Source organism: Coregonus clupeaformis, unplaced genomic scaffold, assembly GCF_020615455.1.
Source record: "Coregonus clupeaformis isolate EN_2021a unplaced genomic scaffold, ASM2061545v1 scaf0724, whole genome shotgun sequence".
Classification (NCBI taxonomy): Eukaryota; Metazoa; Chordata; class Actinopteri; order Salmoniformes; family Salmonidae; genus Coregonus; species Coregonus clupeaformis.
In genome coordinates this window covers 209,025-228,988 of record NW_025534179.1, presented here as the reverse complement: position 1 = coordinate 228,988, position 19,964 = coordinate 209,025, and the positions used below count along the sequence as shown (strand labels likewise).

General features: G+C 44.3%; 1 protein-coding gene across 1 annotated transcript in view; it reads left to right on the top strand.

The window, feature by feature from the left end:
- The window catches only part of LOC121533097 (regulating synaptic membrane exocytosis protein 1-like), a 78,026-nt gene that overhangs the window by 24,955 nt on the left and 33,107 nt on the right, over positions 1-19,964 (top strand). The window contains 3 exon segments of the mRNA XM_045216495.1: positions 3,498-3,509; positions 16,001-16,302; positions 17,455-18,458. Of these exon segments, the coding sequence (XP_045072430.1) occupies positions 3,498-3,509; positions 16,001-16,302; positions 17,455-18,458 (1,318 nt within the window).

Genomic DNA, 19,964 nt, shown 5'->3' with positions numbered 1-19,964 from the left:
CTGGGCCCCTCTCCATCTCCTGTCCAGCCCAAGAGAGAGGCCCCCTCCTGGGTATCTTACCTGACTGTGGGCCCTTGTCCCTGGGCCTGCTGGGCACCAATCTGTCCCAGATCCGCTAGGCCCAGCTGGAACCTAGACTCACACAGGGAGCAGACCTGGACACAGGATCAAGCTTTGGCCCAGGCTGTGGACTTATTATGGGATAATTCCATGAAATTAATAATTGCATTTAATGTGGATTATGGATAATGATTACCGACCACTAGTAGTGCTGACTCTATTAGAAATGCCATCAATATGGAACTAATACTATAGTGAAACAATAGGCTACGAACTCAAATCAATAGTAAAGTATGCCCAGAATTAGTTTGAGCCTTATTGCAGTTTATTTCAAAGGTATTTTGAAGTAACGTCTCTCACTGGGCAGAGAAAAGTCAGAATTAGTTAGGATTTCTGTGTAGGTTTGAGTCAGTATTAGTGTGTGTGTGTCTGTGTATCAGTGTGTGAGTCAGTTTTTATGGTGTATTTATGGGTATTTTTGTGTAGGCTGTACTCTATTATGTGTGTAAGGGTAATTTTGTGTAGGCTGTAATCTTATGTGTGTAAGGGTAATGTTGTGTAGGCTGTAGTCTTATGTGTGTATTACAACTTATGTGTGTAGACAGTGTAGACTGGAGAGATGTGTTCTGACCGGCACTCTCTCAAATGGTACTTCCTTCCTGGATCCCCCATCCTACTCTCCCCTCTCTCCCTCTATCTCCAGTCAAGCAGAATAACAGGATTAGTTGAAATTGTAAACTTTGTTTTATTACATAAAACTCTTCCCCCTATTCATGTTTGCCGGTTTAGTACAACACGTCGGTGTACCTCACGTCAAATACAAGCCCACTCTTTGTATGAGCAGCACTTCATGCATCTCTCCAGTGCTGAGTCTATCAAAATATACATTTGTTTGACAGGGCGGATACTAAGCAAGTTTCCTTACATTATTTCAGTTGGTGTAACTCATGTCAAAAAGGGCCACTCTTTGCATTACTTAAAGATGCGCTCTCAAACCTTTGTATAATTTCAGCCAGTAGTTTTGAAAGTGGTACTCACGAGCCAAAACGGGTCCCCGTTTTTTGTGTACTACGTCATCCAATTGTGTACTAAGTCATCCAATTGTGTACTACATCATCCATTTCGTGTGATATGTTATGAATCTTGCAATTCGTATGATATCATACGAATTTAGCAATTTGTGTGATATGTTACAAATCCAATTCATGCAATATGTTACGAATTTGTTGTGATTAAGATCCCAGAGAGCATTTTTAAGTTAGCGGTAGCTTTAATGTATTTTCCCAGCCCTGCGAGTCAAAATTATATGAATCTATCAAACTATAAATTGGTTCTACAGGACTGATGTTCAGTAAGTTATAAGGAAGATACACTATATATACAAAAGTATGTGGACACCCCTTCAAATTAGTGGATTCTGCTATTTCAGCCACACCCGTTGCTGACAGGTGTATAAAATCGAGCACACAGCCGTGCAATCTCCGTAGACAAACATTGGCTGTAGAATGGCCTTAATTAAGAGCTTATTGACTTTCAATGTGGCACCGTCATAGGATGCCACCTTTCCAACAAGTCAGTTCGTCAAATTTCTGCCCTGCTAGAGCTTCCACGGTCAACTGTAACTTCTGTTATTGTAAAGTGGAAACGTCTAGGAGCAACAACGTCTCAGCCACGAAGTGGTAGGCCACACAAGCTCACAGAATGGGACCACCGAGTACTGGAGCGTGCAGCGCGTCGGTTGCAACACTCACTACCGAGTTCCAAACTGCCTCTGGAAGCAACGTCAGCACAATAACTGTTCGTCGGGAGCTGTAAAGCTCGCCGCCATCTGGGTTTGGCGGATGCCAGGAATACGCTACCTGCCCCAATGCATAGTGCAAACTGTAAAGTTTGGTGGAGGAGGAATAATGGTCTGGGGCTTTTTTTCATGGTTAAGGCTAGGCCCCTTAGTTCCAGTGAAGGGGAATCTTAACACTACAGCATACTAGATGATTCTGTGCTTCCAACTTTGTGGCAACAGTTTGGAGAAGGCCCTTTCCTGTTTCAGCATGACAATGCCCCCGTGCACAAAGCGAGGTCCATACAGAAATGGGTTGTCGAGATCGGTTTGGAAGAACTTGACTGGCCTGCACAGAGCCCTGATCTCAACCCCTTCGAACACCTTTGGAATGAATTGGAACGCCGACTGCGAGCCAGTCCTAATCGCCCAACATTAGTGCCCGACTTCACTAATGCTCTTGTGGCTGAATGGGAGCAAGTCCCTGCAGCAATGTTCCAACATCTAGTGGAAAGCCTTCCCAGAAGAGTGGATGCTGTTATAGCAGCAAAGGTGGGGACCAACTCCATATTAATGCACATGATTTTGGAATGAGATGTTCGACGAGCAGGTGTCCACATACTTTTGGTCATTTAGTGCAGGTGCTGCTTGTGCATTGTAGTTCAAAAACGTTGACATTTGATTCAAAATTGATATTGTCCTGATAAACCGTGATTCACCCTGTGCTGAATAATCACATTCCCAAAATAGACACAGCGACACGATGCAGTACACAGCATTGTCCTGCAGAAGGCATTACAGTTACATTGTGATGCCCGACAAAATCTGTGCCACCCACTCATTTTCGTATCACTAAACCTCTCCCTTCTCCCCAGCCTGTCCTCATAGTCATGCTGTGTTATAAAAGTCACATATCTGTATCTGTAATAGCCTCCAAACAGCAGGTATTGAAAGGAAGTAGACGTACAGTATATATTGTATTATAAACTGGGTGGTTCGAGCCCTGAATGCTGATTGGCTGGCAGCTGGGGTATATCAGACCGTATACCACGGGTATGACAAAACATTTATTTTTACTGCTCTAATTACGTTGGTAATCAGTTTATAATAGCAATAATGCACCGTGGGGGTTTGTGGTATATGGCCAATATACCACACCGCCTCGTGCATTATTGCTTAATTGTAAGCTAGACAGGAAGTTGTATATAGGATTGTGTAAGATGATGTATCATGTTGCTCTTCTTGTCCCCATTTCCTGTTCCTGCATGACACTGTGACACAAAGGTCATGTGTCATGCCAACGTCACATGACTGATATGTCGCGTCACGCACGTTTGCTGTCATACTCGCTCTGTGTTTCACCACTGTTGCACCTCTTACAGGTTGTATCACTGAATAGACTGTGTATTAAAAGTGTGTATTGTGGATTTTGCTCATGTGTATTAACAAACGTTTACACCATTCCCTCACTCCTTTCTTCCTTTTTCCTCTTTCCCTTTTTCTTCCCTCCCTCCTCATGTTTCATGAACCTATCTTTGACCTCTTTCTCTCTTTCTCTGTCCACTCCTCCACTGCATCTCTCTATCCTCCCCTCTGCTTCCTCCACTCCCTCACTTCCTTTTCACTTTCTCACTGCTACCTGGACTGCATGCCACTACAGGAGGACAAAGTGGTTAGCATCTTTTCTGTGCTCTCTACTGTACTGTGAATATAACCTATGTGTCCCCTTGAAAATCCCCCAATGGCTGTTCCAATCCAAAAACCTTGACCCCCTAGCCTCCTGCACTGTAGACTTCCCCTTTTAAGTGGACTGGATTTGTGTGAGGGATATGGCATAAACTACTGTAGTCCTATGCCAAGCCTTTTTGCTGTTGGCAAGGTGGAGGTATATTCCTTTTGTTGCTCAAACCTAGCTCACACAAATCCAAGAAGGGAGAGTCCACAAAGGCTGAAGGGAAGGGAGTAAGTTATCGGATTGGAACGCGGCCAAAGCGTACAAATCCACCTATGGATTAATGACTTAAACCGAACAGAATGATTCCCTGACAGTTCAGTTCATGCTAGCTTTTCTCTAATACTAAAAGGCTAGCCTTTATCCTTGGACTTCCACATGCATACTGTATCTGTCTGTAGTCCAGATTCCAGACTCTGGGCTTTGGCAGATACAGTCATAGGGACCCTTTTGCCTTGAGTAGAAATAAATACAGTTAGATACTATCTCTATCTATCACTATGGTATTTTACCATGGACTTCCCCAAGCATATCTGCCTGTAGTCCAGTCCACACTAATATGGACATTGGTAATGCAGTACTAGAGACTATTTTATCTTCAGTAAGGATATCTGGGTAAAAACGTTGACTAATTCTGCGTCCATTGTCTGTCTCCTCCTCTTGCAAAGTGTCTCATAGTGAAGGACAGGGTAAGGCCTGCTGGGTAATGGAGTTTCTGCATGGGGGGGTCACTATAACTGTAGTTCTTTGATGTCACACTTCAGCTGCAATTTGGGAAGCGGGCGAGCATGAGCCATGCCTGGCTGTCTGGGTGGGCATCCCTAGACACCCCTGGATGGGCACCCCCCCTTACACAACTCCTCTCCCTATGGCTGTGGGCATGGCTGTGCCAGGGGGAACTGGGTATAATATACTGTACAAGATAGGGGAAAATGGGGTTCAAGGGTATAGAGTGTTAGTTGGCACGCAGAAGCACCTTATCTTACCATTAGACCCTTGATGTGACTGCAGAGTGAATGTGCACACTCATGCCCGTGCATGCTTTACCTGCCTGTCTGTGATGAGTCCATACAGACCAGCCCCTGCCACAGGGAGACGGGAGGGGAGGCCGAGGCTGAGTTCCAATCTGTACACTTGCCACCTTCCCCTCTGCACTTGTCCACTCCAAGTAAGGAGAAAACAACCAAAATCCTTGCTCGATTGGAGCTTTTAAAGCACAGTTTTGCTCACAACCGTCCTATCTTTTCAGATTCGGATCTGAGGGGAAGTCAACAGGGGCAGAGGGAAAGGATGCAAGCCTTTGGATTGGAACCTGAGGCTGCTTAAGACAGTGGACTGGGGTCAGGGGTGGAGGGTGGAGGCTAGGACCCCATTCCTAGTCCCTCATAGCCCCTCGCCTCTCACTGTCAGCATCTGTCAGTGTGGTCTTCGTCAATATCAAGACTTCCACACCTCAGCTGACAGACTTATACACTGTCACTGTCACAGTACATGCCAAGCCTTTAAATCAAAGCCCCAGGGTTTGTCCCTGTCTTAGACTCTATGTGTGTGTATGTGTGTGTGTATTTTTTTCTGTGTTAATTAACTGCAGTGTGTGGGTTGTCTGTTTCCAATGGGTATTCAATTCAATTGTGGTAGATATGACTCATTCTCAGAGACACTGTTTGGTTAACCTCCACAATTTCTTCAGTTGACGCCTCAAGGAACATAAATATTTGAATAATGTATATTTTATAGTGTAAATAAGGGTCAGTATTAATTGCAGAGTATTTGTTTATGTGTGTTTAATGTCATCTCAGAGAGAGAGAGAGAGAGAGAGAGAGAGAGAGAGAGAGAGAGAGAGAGAGAGAGAGAGAGAGAGAGAGAGAGAGAGAGAGAGAGAGAGAGAGAGAGAGAGAGAGAGAGAGAGAGAGAGAGAGAGAGAGAGAGAGAGAATCTGTCTCCTCTCTCTGTAGTGGAGACACACATACACAAATGTATACACAGACACAAACACCTCTTTACTGCTTGGACAAACCAGAAGCACGCACAGACACACGCATTCACACTGGACATACACATACACCAACTCTCCCACTCCCACACTGCATCGAGCCGACACTGCACTTTTTACAGGAAGGGAATGCACTCTGTCAGGTTTCTCAGCATTGGATGACTAACCCAGTGGTCTGCCATAAAACATTACTGTAATGCCTTTTATAAAACAACAATAGCGGTAACAGTAACTGTATTAGTGAACAGTTCCAGGATCAGTTTGGGGTTACAGAAAGGCCTCTACAAACACTATGGGATAATAATACTAGAAGGGTTTCTGTTGTGTTCTTAGCAGTATTGGCTTCTATCGGGTAGAATGCCATTCAGTCTAACACTGAACTGTCTTGTAGTTTACGGGGATCGGCTGCAGAAGGAAGCCAAGACCTATTCCTAGTTGATCTACAGCCTTATTAACACAAATGGAGCATTATCGTGTTTTGTGGTCGTCTTTCTTCCTCGTCTGTATGATTTACCATTCCCTGACAGATGGTCGTTTTCTACCCGGCACCGCTGCCGCCCCATATGTCAATCTGTCATTGGAGGCTGTACTGAGCGCGCTCACTGAACACTTTCCTCTCCATTCCACCCCCCCTGGCCTCCATCTATTCCACCCAGTTAAGGAAAAAGCCGACGTTTACAGAATTCCCAGCTATTCCCGCCACTCCCGCCGCTGTTGCTGTCTCTATCCCCACCTCCCCTGTTTTGGCAACAGAAACGGATGGATAGAGTGTGGGAGATGCAGATGATGAAGGGGTAGAAAGGAGCGTGTTGATGAATGATGGTTGTAAGATGTCGCCATTATCAAGTCGGTCTGCCTCGTCAGGTGGGTTGCTGGTACGAGGAAGGTGGTGGGTTGTTAGGCAACGCAGGTTGTGTGGGTTTGAGGTTGTTGTAACGTTGGTTAAACGTTGTATTTTGGTTTTTGCTGTTTGTCTTTTTCAGTCAAACTTTTTTGACAGTGCCTGCCACTGTCATGGTTTAAAACTGTCATAAACATGACTTAAGACCTGTCGTTTATTGTCTTCTCCTTTTGTTGTTCTCTCTCTCTCTCTCTCTCTCTCTCTCTCTCTCTCTCTCTCTCTCTCTCTCTCTCTCTGCTCTCTCTCTCTCTCTCTCTCTCTCCTCTCGCTCTCTCTCTCTCTCTGTACTCAATGACTTGGTTACCATGGTGAACTGCATTCTGTTAGGCAGGGTGAGATTGTGCAGTTACACGTAAGAAATGGCATTGCTCATATTCAAGATAGGCACACACACACACACAAACACTCTCCCATGCACATCCAGGGAAAAAGCTTTCACACACACCAACACACACACAGTGTCTTTGACACATGGCGCTCCACAGGACGCGGTGCGATGAACTGCAGGTGACACCACAGTGGGCTGCTTCTTGAGCACGGCGTCTGATTGGCTGTCTGAGCGGTGGCCCTGCCATCACACACTAACCATGCTTAAGTAGCAAGCAAGGAAGCACTTCACATATTACATGTGTCACACAATAGGGTGGAGTTCCTAACAATGCCCAATGAACATGAATGCTCACCTATACTCATGCAGGCCTGCACACACACACACACACACACACACACACACACACACACTGCACATGATTGCTGAGTCCCACTCCAATATCCGTCACACAATCCAGGAACATAGGGCCCAATCATTCCAGCTCAGGATTATTCTGTCTGTGTGTGTGTACGTGTGTGTGTGTGTGTGTGTTTCCTCCCCACACAGAACACAGCCAGGTTTTAGTGGCCTACATTTTGATATTGTTTATGTGCTATTCTCTCCTCTGCGTAGGTTTTAGATCATGTAACACACGGACGGAGGTGTGCCTTTAGAAAAAGAGATATTATATTAAATTCACAACAGTTTCTTTACTTTTAGATACCTTTAGAGTGGACAGTGTGTGTGATCTGTCAAGTCGGTCTGCCTCGTCAGGTGGGTTGCTGGTACGAGGAAGGTGGTGGGTTGTTAGGCAACGCAGAATGTGTGGGATTGAGGTTGTTGTAACGTTGGTTAAATGTTGTGTTTTGGGTTTTACGGTTTGTCTTTTTCAGTCAAACTTTTTTGACAGTGCCTGCCACTGACATGGTTTAACACTGTCATAAACATTATTTATACCTGTCGTTTGTTGTCTAGTTCTTTTGTGACTAGTTAATTTGGCTATAGGTGTGACTGGATAGATATGTGTTGAGATTTAGGTTAGTCTTGTAGCCCATGTGAGGGTCTTTGGTTTGTTTGAGGATGATGATCTATGATGATGTCACAGAGAGCTCATAGGAGGCCACACAGTTCTTTTAGCTGCCCACTAACTTGTTGTTCCCAGTCTTGGCATTGTTAGTAGAATCTCTTTATCTCTCTGTGTCACTATCCTCTCTCTCTCTCTCTCTCTCTCTCTCTCTCTCTCTCTCTCTCTCTCTCTCTCTCTCTCTCTCTCTCTCTCTCTCTCTCAATTTAATTTAAGGGCTTTATTGGCATGGGAAACATATGTTAACATATACAAATTAACAGTAAACATTACACTCAGAAGTTCCAAAAGAATAAAGACATTTCAAATGTTATATTAAGTATATACCGTGGGAGAACAAGTATTTGATACACTGCCGATTTTGCAGGTTTTCCTACTTACAAAGCATGTAGAGGTCTGTAATTTTTATCATAGGTACACTTCAACTGTGAGAGACGGAATCTAAAACAAAAATCCAGAAAATCACATTGTATGATTTTTAAGTAATTAATTTGCATTTTATTGCATGACATAAGTATTTGATACATCAGAAAAGCAGAACTTAATATTTGGTACATAAACCTTTGTTTGCAATTACAGAGATCATACGTTTCCTGTAGGTCTTGACCAGGTTTGCACACACTGCAGCAGGGATTTTGGCCCACTCCTCTTTACAGACCTTCTCCAGATCCTTCAGGTTTCGGGGCTGTCGCAGGGCAATACGGACTTTCAGCTCCCAACAAAGATTTTCTATTGGGTTCAGGTCTGGAGACTGGCTAGGCCACTCCAGGACCTTGATATGCTTCTACGGAGCCACTCCTTAGTTGCCCTGGCTGTGTGTTTCGTGTCGTTGTCATACTGGAAGACCCAGCCACGACCCATCTTCAATGCTCTTACTGAGGGAAGGAGGTTGTTGGCCAAGATCTCGCGGTACATGGCCCCATCCATCCTCCCCTCAATACGGTGCAGTCGTCCTGTCCCCTTTGCAGAAAAGCATCCCCAAAGAATGATGTTTCCACCTCCATGCGTCACGGTTGGGATGGTGTTCTTGGGGTTGTACTCATCCTTCTTCTTCCTCCAAACACAGCGAGTGGAGTTTAGACCAAAAGCTATATTTTTGTCTCATCAGACCACATGACCTTCTCCCATTCCTCCTCTGGATCATCCAGATGGTCATTGGCAAACTTCAGACGGGCCTGGACATGCGCTGGCTTGAGCAGGGGGACCTTGCGTGCGCTGCAGGATTTTAATCCATGACGGCGTAGTGTGTTACTAATGGTTTTCTTTGAGACTGTGGTCCTAGCTCTCTTCAGGTCATTGACCAGGTCCTGCCGTGTAGTTCTGGGCTGATCCGTCACCTTCCTCATGACCATTGATGCCCCACAAGGTGAGATCTTGCATGGAGCCCCAGACCGAGGGTGATTGACCGTCATCTTGAACTTCTTCCATTTTCTAATAATTGCGCCAACAGTTGTTGCCTTCTGACCAAGCTGCTTGCCTATTGTCCTGTAGCCCATCCCAGCCTTGTGCAGGTCTACAATTTTATCCCTGATATCCTTACACATCTCTCTGGTCTTGGCCATTGTGGAGAGGTTGGAGTCTGTTTGATTGAGTGTGTGGACAGGTGTCTTTTATACAGGTAACGAGTTCAAACAGGTGCAGTTAATACAGGTAATGAGTGGAGAACAGGAGGGCTTCTTAAAGAAAAACTAACAGGTCTGTGAGAGCCGGAATTCTTACTGGTTGGTAGGTGATCAAATACTTATGTCATGCAATAAAATGCAAATTAATTACTTAAAAATCATACAATGTGATTTTCTGGATTTCTGTTTTAGATTCCGTCTCTCACAGTTGAAGTGTACCTATGATAAAAATTACAGACCTCTACATGCTTTGTAAGTAGGAAAACCTGCAAAATCGGCAGTGTATCAAATACTTGTTCTCCCCACTGTACATACAGTGTTGTAACAATGTGTACAAATGGGAAAATAAATAATCATAAATATGGGTTGTATTTACAATGGTTTTTGTTCTTCACTGGTTGCACTTTTCTTGTGGCAACAGGTCACAAATATTGCTGCTGTGATTGCACACTGTGGTATTTCACCCAGTAGATATGGGAGTTTATCAAAATTGGGTTTGTTTTCTAATTATTTGTTGATCTGTGTAATCTGAGGGAAATATGTGTCTCTAATATGGTCATACATTTGGCATGAGGTTAGGAAGTGCAGCTCAGTTTCCACCTCATTTTGTGGGCAGTGTGCACATAGCCTGTCTTCTCTTGAGAGACAGTTCTGCCTATGACAGCCTTTCTCAATAGCAAGGCTATGCTCACTGTGTCTGTACATAGTCAAAGCTTTCCTTAAGTTTGGGTCAGTCACAGTGGTCAGGTATTCTGCCACTGTGTACTCTCTGTTTAGGGCCAAGAAGCTTTCTAGTTCGCTCTGTTTTTTTGTTAATTCTTTCCAATGTGTCAAGTAATTCTCTTTTTGTTTTCTCATGATTTGGTTGGGTCTAAATGTGTTGTTGTCCTTGGGCTCTGTGGGGTCTGTTTGTGTTTGTGAACAGAGCCCCAGGACCAGCTTGCTTCTCCAAGTTAATCTCTCTGTAGGTGATGGCTTTGTTATGGAAGGTTTGGGAATCGCTTCCTTTTAAGTGGTTATAGAATTTAACGGCTCTTTTCTGGATTTTGATAATTAGCGGGTATCGGCCTAATTCTGCTCTGCATGCATTATTTGGTGTTTTTGTTGTACACAGAGGATATTTCTGCAGAATTCTGAATGCAGAGTCTCAATTTGTTGTTTGTCCCATTTTGTGAATTCTTTGTTGGTGAGCGGACCCCAGACCTCACATCCATAAAGGGCAATCGGTTCTATAACTGATTCAAGTATTTTTAGCCAGATCCTAATTGGTATGTCGAATTTTATGTTCCTTTTGATGGCATAGAAGGCCCTTCTTGCCTTGTCTCTCAAATCGTTCACAGCTTTGTGGAAGTTACCTGTGGCGCTGATGTTTAGGCCGAGGTATGTATCGTTTTTTGTGTGCTCTAGGGCAACGGTGTCTAGATGGAATTTGTATTTGTGGTCCTGGCAACTGGACCTTTTTTGGAACACCATTATTTTTGTCTTACTGAGATATACTGTCAGGGCCCAGGTCTGACAGAATATGTGCAGAAGATCTAGGTGCTACAGTAGGCCCTCGTTGGTTGGTGACAGAAGCACCAGATCATCAGCAAACAGTAGACATTTGACTTCAGATTCTAGTAGGGTGAGGCCGGGTGCTGCAGACTGTTCTAGTGCCCTCACCAATTTGTTGATATATATGTTGAAGAGGGTGGGGCTTAAACTGCATCCCTGTCTCACCCCACAGCCCTGTGGAAAGAAATGTGTGTGTTTTTTTGCCAATTTTAACCGCACACTTGTTGTTTGTGTACATGGATTTTATAATGTCGTATGTTTTTCCCAATTTCCATCAATTTGTATAGCAGACCCTCATGCCAAATTGAGTCAAATGCTTTTTTGAAATCAACAAAGCATGTTGCCTTTGTTTGGGTTTGTTTGTTTGTCAATTAGGGTGTGCAGGGTGAATACGTGATCTGTCATATGGTCATTTGGTAAAAAACCAATTTGACATTTGCTCAGTACATTGTTTTCACTGAGGAGATGTACAAGTCTGCTGTTAATGATAATGCAGAGGATTTTCTCAAGGTTGCTGTTGACGCATATCCCACGGTAGTTATTGGGGTCAAATTTTTCTCCACTTTTGTGGATTGGGGTGATCAGTCCTTGGTTCCAAATATTGGGGAATATGCCAGAGCTGAGGATTATGTTAATGAGTTTAAGTATAGCTAATTGGAATTTGTGGTCTGTATATTTTATCATTTCATTGAGGATACCAACAACACAACAGGCCTTTTTGGGATGGAGGGTTTGTATTTTGTCCTGTTGTTCATTCAATGTGATTGGAGAATCCAGTGGGTTCTGGTAGTCTTTAATAGTTGATTCTAAGATATGCATTTGATCATGTATTTATTTTTTGCTGTTTGTTCTTTGTTATAGGGCAGAAAAGATTGGAGAAGTGGTTTACCCATACATCTCTGTTTTGGATAGATAGCTCTTTGTGTTGTTGTTTGTTGAGTGTTTTCCAAAGTGGTTAGAGTCTATGGATTCTTAAATTACATTGAGCTGATTTCTGACATGCTGTTCCTTCTTTTTCCGTAGTGTATTTCTGTATTGTTTTAGTGATTCACCATAGTGAAGGCGTACGCTCAGGTTTTCTGGGTCTCTATGTTTTTGGTTGGAAAGGTTTCTCAATTTCTTTCTTAGGTTTTTGCATTCTTCATCAAACCATTTGTCATTGTTGTTACTTTTCTTCGGTTTCTCTGTTAGAGATTTTTTGATTTGATAGGGAAGCTGAGAGGTCAAATACACTGTTTAGGTTTTCTACTGCCTAGTTTACATTTTCACTAATTTCAGTGGAACGTTTTGTCCAGGAAGTTGTCTAAAAGGGATTGAATTTGTTGTTGCCTAATTGTTTTTTGGTAGGTTTCCACACTACTTTCCTTCCATCTATAGCATTTCTTAATATTATTCAGTTCCTTTGGCTTTGATGCATGATTGAGTATTGCTCTGTTCAAGTAGACTGTAATTTTGGTCTGATAGGGGTGTCAGTGGGCTGACTGTGAATGCTCTGAGAGACTCTGGGTTGAGGTCAGTGCTCTCTCTCTCTCTGTACTCAATGACTTGGTTACCATGGTGAACTGCATTCTGTTAGGCAGGGTGAGATTGGCACAGTAACACGTTAGAAATGGCATTGCTCATACTCAAGACACACACACACACACACACATTCATTTCACTATCCTTGTGGAGACGAAACAATTGATTCCCATTCAAAATCCTATTTTGGTCTGTGTTAGGAACCCCACCCTATTGTGTGACACATGTCATATGTGAAGTGCTTCCTTGCGCGCTGCTTACGCATGGTTAGTGTGTGATGGCAGGTCCACCACTCAAACAGCCAATCAGACGCCTCGCTCAAGAAGCAGCCCACTTTGGTGTCACCTCCAGTTCATCTCACCATGTCCTGTGGAGCGCCATGTGTCAAAGACTGTGTGTTAGTGTGTGTGAAAGCTTTTTCCCTGGACTTGCATGGGAGAGTGTGTGTGTGTGTGTGTGTGTGTGTGTGTGTGTGTGCGTGTGTGTGGACCGTATTTCCTTGTGTGCGTGCTGCTTGAATACGATCTCATTCAAGGATTAACCATCGGATTAATTTCCTTTCCTCCTCCTCAACCATGAGAAGAAATGATCCCTATATACTGTGAAATTAAACTGGACCTTTTTGCTTCGTCAGTTCTTTGCTACAGAGTCTCAGATGTTAACATTTCTGACCATCCTCTTTGAGATGCATGCAAATATTGACCACATCCCTAGATGAATATTTGAAATTATGGCCTTAATACTGTCACTATAGGCCTACCTAATATACACTTTACATTCCTGGCCTGATAAAAAGGGATTTCCCAGAATGCACTCTGAATGATTGATAATGATAATCCCCAAACAGCTGAATAATGAAGGGGAGGGAGTATAAGGATTATATGGATAGCCTAGCTGCCTTGCGCACGGCTGTATCTGAAATCGGCTGACGGGTATTGTTCTTACTGATAATAATGTTGAATAATGGTGAAGAGCTGAGGGGATTAGCGGCTGTCTACTCTGAGAGAGAGAGAGAGAGGAGAGAGGTGTGTGTATCAGCGCAACTGTATGAGTGTGTGTCCAGCCCAACAGCTGTGGGCCGCAGCTGCACACAGCTGATTTACTTTAGATTAGTGTGGCCTGGAGCCAAACAGAGGATTCAATCAGAGTATGCATGATGCGCGCCGGTTCGCTAAAAAAGCTAACCGCAAGCTGACTGCTAAACTAACTGTCCATTCGACCAACCCTCCATCAAAGAGCAGGTTTCCCATAAGGTCGTGTTTTGGGATGCAAACAAAGACTTCTAAACGATAATACAAGGAATAGTACTTTCCCTCCATTTTGGATTTATAGCATTATTCTAGACCGTGGGATTATACACTCGAGAAGAGATAAATCTGTTTTTCTTTGCGTTGGGAGGGAGGCGATTTTCAGTAGCCATGGCTACATGTGAGTATGGAACCTTTCTTTGATGTTTCTGTTGTTCCATTTGGGGTTGTTGTTTGTAGGACGGTCAAATAGCTGACTTGAGTTGACCAATGATTTTTATCAACAGTAGACCATTTCATATTATTATTTTTTATTTTTTATTTTTTTACTATTGTGAACAGCAGTCATTAGATGCACCTGTAAATCTGTGACTTGTCCTCTCAAGTTATGGTCTTCCACAGTGTTATGTTCAGATAGTTGTCCTCAATTTCCTAGCTCTCATCTTTTCTGCAGGGCCTATACTGTAACCATTTGCTCAGGGAAGTTATTGAATTACAAATGTTGTTCTGGTACCTGTTGTGGAACAATAAATAGCTTTTGGTGGATGGTGGATATTGTAGCTGGCTTTCCTTGCTGGCCAGTTAATGTTCTGTGCCATCATCCGCTGTGGGAGATTAACAGCCTTGTCTGCCATAAGCAACAGGCTACTGCTTTCTCCATGGTAACAACATCCCATCCATATCAAGCCTACTCTGTTTAACTAGATACTGCGTTCATATTGGATCACCTTTTAAACATTTGTAGCCTTGTAGAATATGTTGAACTTTCTCTAGTAGTAACAGTATTATTACACATTTGTGATCAAAATAGAACAGATTTTTTGGGCTGTATCCTAATGTGTAAGTAAAATTCTGTGATATTTCACAGAGAGCATTGTAACCTACAATGAGTGTATAAAACATTAAGAACATTGAGTTGCAGCCTTTTTGCCCTCAGAACAGCCTCAATTAGTTGGGGCATGGACTCTACAAGGTGTCGAAAGCATTCCACAGGGATGTTGTCCCATGTTGACTCCAATGCTTCCCACAGTTGTGTCAAGTTGTCTGGATGTCCTTTGGGTGGTGGACCATTCTTGATACACACGGGAAACTGTTGAGAGTGAAAAACCCAGCAGTGTTGCAATTCTTCACACAAACAGGTGCGCCTGTCACCTACTACCATACCCCGTTCAAAGGCACTTAAATCTTTTGTCTTGCCCAGTCACCCTCTGAATGGCACACATACACAATCCATGTCTCAACTGTCTCAAGGCTTAAAAATCCTTCTTTAACCTGTCTCCTCCCCTTCATCTACACTGATTGAAGTGGATTTAACAAGTGACATCAATAAGGGATCATAGCTATCACCTGGATTCACCTGGTCAGTCTATGTCATGGAAAGAGTTTTGTATACTCAGTGTATATTGGGATATCAGGCTACAGGCTAGGCCCAGTTTTCTATCGAAAATGGACATAGTGAAATGGTGCACTCTGGCTCCCTCCATATCTGCAACCATGTGGCCTTTAATTTTGTATCTGCAGCAATCTGTAGGAAGAGGCTAAGGAGAGGGGGAGGCTGGGGGATGGAAGGGAAGGGGATAGTGTGTGGGATACTAGGGTATTTTAGGAAACCTCTATCCCCTGTCTGACGGATGAGCTATCACCAATACTCAATCAGAGTCAATAGACTAAAATAGACCATGAGAAAGAACAGAACACTGACTAATAGATGCTTGTGTCTTACTAAGATCCTCTATCTGTCCTTGTCTGTTTGTAATTCTGTCACCAGTCCTGCCCTTTCCTTGCCTGTATAACAATGACCTGTTGTCTGTCGAAAAGATTCCAAGCTAAACTAACATTTCTCTGCCTCATGACTGAGTCTGTTTTGCACATGGGCTAGAGATGACAGTTCCTTCAAAAGTGGACTGCAATGAATATATGACAACATCTGCAACCCCAGGAGTGTTCTAATGTTAACCTCATAGAAATAGAATTAGATGACTATAGTATTAAGGTATTGTATAGTATTATACTTTCTCTGTTGGTTGGGGTCAATTCCATTTCAATTCATTCAATTCAGGGTTAGCTTTTCAATTACGAAAATTGGAATTGGAAATGGAATTGACCCTGCTCTCTTTCTCTCTGTAGATATAGGCTACTACTGCATACTGTACATGTATATAAGCGCTAACCTCCTCCTCTCCTCCTTCACCCCTGTAGGTAATGTGGGTATGCAACCTGTGCCGTAAGCAACAGGAGATCCTCACCAAATCGGGAGAATGGTTTTCGGGGCCGGAGCCGAGGCAGATGAGCCTGGATGGCGGCCTGAACGCCCCGCCCACGGGGGTGACGCCAACGGGGGACAGGAAGCTACTCCGCTCCAGGTCCCAGGCCCCGCCCTCTTCTAGCGGTAACGCAGGGGCGGCGCCCGACGGAACGCACCAGCCACCAACGGTATTGGCCAAGGGAGCGTTGGACACCATGCCGGCGTCACGCGCTCGGAGCGAACCACCACGAGACAAGTAGGACATCGTCGACACAAACACTCTAATCCCTAAAACACTATCACCTGTCCTCTCACGATCCCTGTTTGTACCTCTCTGGCTGTAGAGGCTCAAATCAGAGTCCACGTCACTGTATTGGATATCTAGGGGCCTTTGTATTATTGTAAATGCCACGTTGTACAAGACATTCTCTGATACACTCTACTATTATCACCTGCCCTTAATCCCGTTGATTTTAGACACTTAAAGGAATAATCCTCTCAAAAAATATATTTTGGTATTAGTTTCTTCTTCATATGATGAATTTTGCATCATCATGATGATGTGGCAAGTTACAATTTGCTTTTTGATAGTCCTATATCTTGAACACTTGATTGCTGACATGCAAAACATTTTGGGACTGTATCTAGTTATTGAGTATCTAGGCCTGGACCTCTTTTAGATGATATAGTAGCTTTTATATAGGGTATTTTTATTGTTGTACATTTTAGTTGTGTACAAGTTAGTCCTCTTTAATGTATTTTACTTTGTTGTGATTGGATGAATTAGGCTAATACAGCATCTGTTTTGTCTAACAGTGTCTTGTTGACACTGTCAGATTACACATGTAGTCTCATTCAACCTTGGACATACTTTGGTCACATTTTTTCCGCATTTGACAAGAACTCAAATCCTCTCATGTCGGGAGCGACCCATTTTCGGTGTGTGTTGTGGTATATGGGTTGCAGCAGTTGATTTTTTAATCCCCACTGGATCAAAAAAAAAGTAGTGCTGTCCTAGCTTAGCCAAAGCAGAAGCTGGGTTACACGTTTTATTCTTGAAAGGTCCATGATTAATATATTTTTCCATCTCATGGGTGAGTCCATTTCAGTCCGGTCTGAATGCATCACTCAAAATGCTGTCCCTATTCAAAACTGTTGTTGGATGATCCATACCCAGGTTAGGAACATGTTCCCATGGAAATAGAATCTCATTTTAGTTCAGTACATATTCCTCCATTTTGAATTATTTCCTTGTCTTTATCATCATTGCTTTCATTTAACCAGTAATAACTGGTACTCACCATAATTTGTCCAGGATATCTGAGAAGGCTTGTTTTCTATGTTACTACATGGTATTATGTTAACAAAACATCAAGTGTGTTACCCTTCATCCTTCTTTTCTCTTCAGGAAAAGACCTGTGTCCCTCCATGAGCAGAACGGTAAGCCTGGTGGTGTGGGTCGTGGTAGAGGAGGCCGGGGACCCCCAGGCAAGCTTCAGACCGTGGCTTCCCAGGAGGAGTTCTGCGGTCCCGGGGACAGAGACCGGCGGGACGGCCGGCACCTAGAGAAGGTCCGCTCCCATGACTACCCCGACGGCGGCGACCAAGGGAATCGCCCCGACCTCCGGAGACGCCCCCCGGAGGAGGATGAGCTGGAACGCAAGCGGCGCCAGGAGGAGGAGTTCCAGACGCGTTACCGCAGCGACCCCAACCTGGCGCGCTACCCGGTCAAGCCGCAGAAGGAGGAGCAGGAGATGCGCATGCATGCCAAGGTGTCAAAGGTCCGCCACGAGCGGCGCCACAGCAACAACGCCATCAATGAGGTGGGGCTGGAGGGCGGGGGAGGGAACATGGGGGATGTACCTGAGAATCGTCTCCGGAGGGGCGGCGGTGGTGGTGGAGAACCGGACCGCAAGGCATCCATGGAGAACCACCGGGCCTACTCCATGGACAGGACCGTGGGGGGTGGTGGGGGTGGCGGAATGGGGCAGGGACCCCAGGGAGGTCCCCACCTCCTCAAACAGAACCAGAACCACGGACCCCTTCAACCATCCGGTGTTGGCCCACGACCGGGCCCCCATCCTGGTGCTCCTCACCCCCACCAAGGACCACCCCCTCCAGCAGGTTGGGACCCCCCTAAGGTACCCCACCCCAGCCAGCTGGACCCCAACTCCCAGGCAGCCATGATGCACAAGGCCAGGAGGGAGAAGTCTGGGGAGAGCCTGCTGCGGAAGGACTCCCAGAGCTCGGACCAGTCGGAGTCGCTGCGGCCGCCCCCACCCAGGCCCTACAAGAGCAAACGGGGTGTCAACAAGAGGCAGATGTCTATCAGCAGCTCAGAGGAGGAGGGCGGCTCCACGCCCGAGTACACCAGCTGTGAAGACGTGGACATGGAGAGCGTCAGTATGATTGGTAATGTATTCAGATATTTCAACATTAGAAGAATGATCACATCTGTGTTGAGTTGGTGTTATGGCTACCTGTATGGAGCGTGTCAGCAAGAAAGGTCCGATTATTCAGCTTTCTATCAGATCGAATCATCTATATTAGCTGATTTTGTGTCAGCATTGTCAGAGATTGTCAGAGATTTCGACATTGGTGGAATGATCAAACTTTTATTAGAGTTGATGGTTTTATGGTCACCTGTCGGGTGTCGCTACTAATGCAATATTCTTTCTTAACTTTTTTGTTATCAAAATCGCTTTGCTGTAGGTTTCCGTCAAAATAAACAAATCAAATGTACATTTCAAAGCTTACTGGGACTCTATCTCCCTGTCTATAATGTGCTATAGCCTTGACATCTCGGTACAACTGTCATTCACCCACACCTCTGTAGCTAAACCCTATTGCTTCCCGTCCTGGGACAGGACAGGACAGCTCTCTTTTATTTAGGAAACGTCCTGTGATTTAGGCCAGCAGATTTGGCAGAATTAGGTCAGCGGCTAGCGTGGCTAACGCTACGTAAAGCTTCCCTGCCAAACACCGGCTGCAGCCTGCTGTCAACGGATATAATCTAGTTTGGGTGTCACCATTGTGGCCGGCCACATGTTCAGTTTTGGCCCCTTGTTCGCTCACGCCGGCCGGCAACAGTGCCGATGGGAATAGGATGTTCAATGGGGGCGACAGGTGGAGGAATAGTTCAAAAGTTAGCTGTCGTAGCTAGCAAGTGTTTAGCAGTGTTTGCTTTAGGAGTACGCCAGTCCCAATCCTGCATGGGATTTACTTTTGATGTTGTCTGCGGTAAACAAACTCAGTAACTGGACAAGGCTAAATGCTAAATGTAGCTATGTGACGTGTAACTCAGCTTTGAAAGCCTTGGGTCATGAGGACAATGTTCCAATATCCATGCTACACCACTTAGAATGTATGTCCAATAAATATTGCTTCATTCTATTATTTTGGGATAAGTATTGATGTTGTAGATGGGTATATGGTTGGTTAATCAAAAGGCAGTTCGGTCAACTTCCGTGTTGTTGTGTGTTTTCATTTACAGCTCCAAATTGTTAGCGAGGGCGCGGATACACTCCAAACATACTTTACATGCTATTTAGTAGACCTGCGAGACAGCTTTACTGGTGCAATCAAATAGGTCAAATTAGATAGTAAAGCTTTTATGCCACGTAGTATAATATCTTGTCAGGAGGTTGGCAGTTTGAATACGCTCCTGATGTAGGCTAGGCTATATTGGGCGAAATAGACTAGGGGCCTTTTTAAAAGCCCAAGGGTGACGCCTTTATGAAATTATGAATCTATTTAAAGATGCATTTGGGATTGGTTTAGGAGCTAAGAGTGTATTTTGGGATTGAATAAGGAGCTGAGAGTTTACTGTTTACAGTTAAACTAGGGATTCAGCCAATCTGATTGGTTGGCTTCTTCGAAGGTGTCAAGTAGTGGAATATAATACAGTAAGGAGGAAAT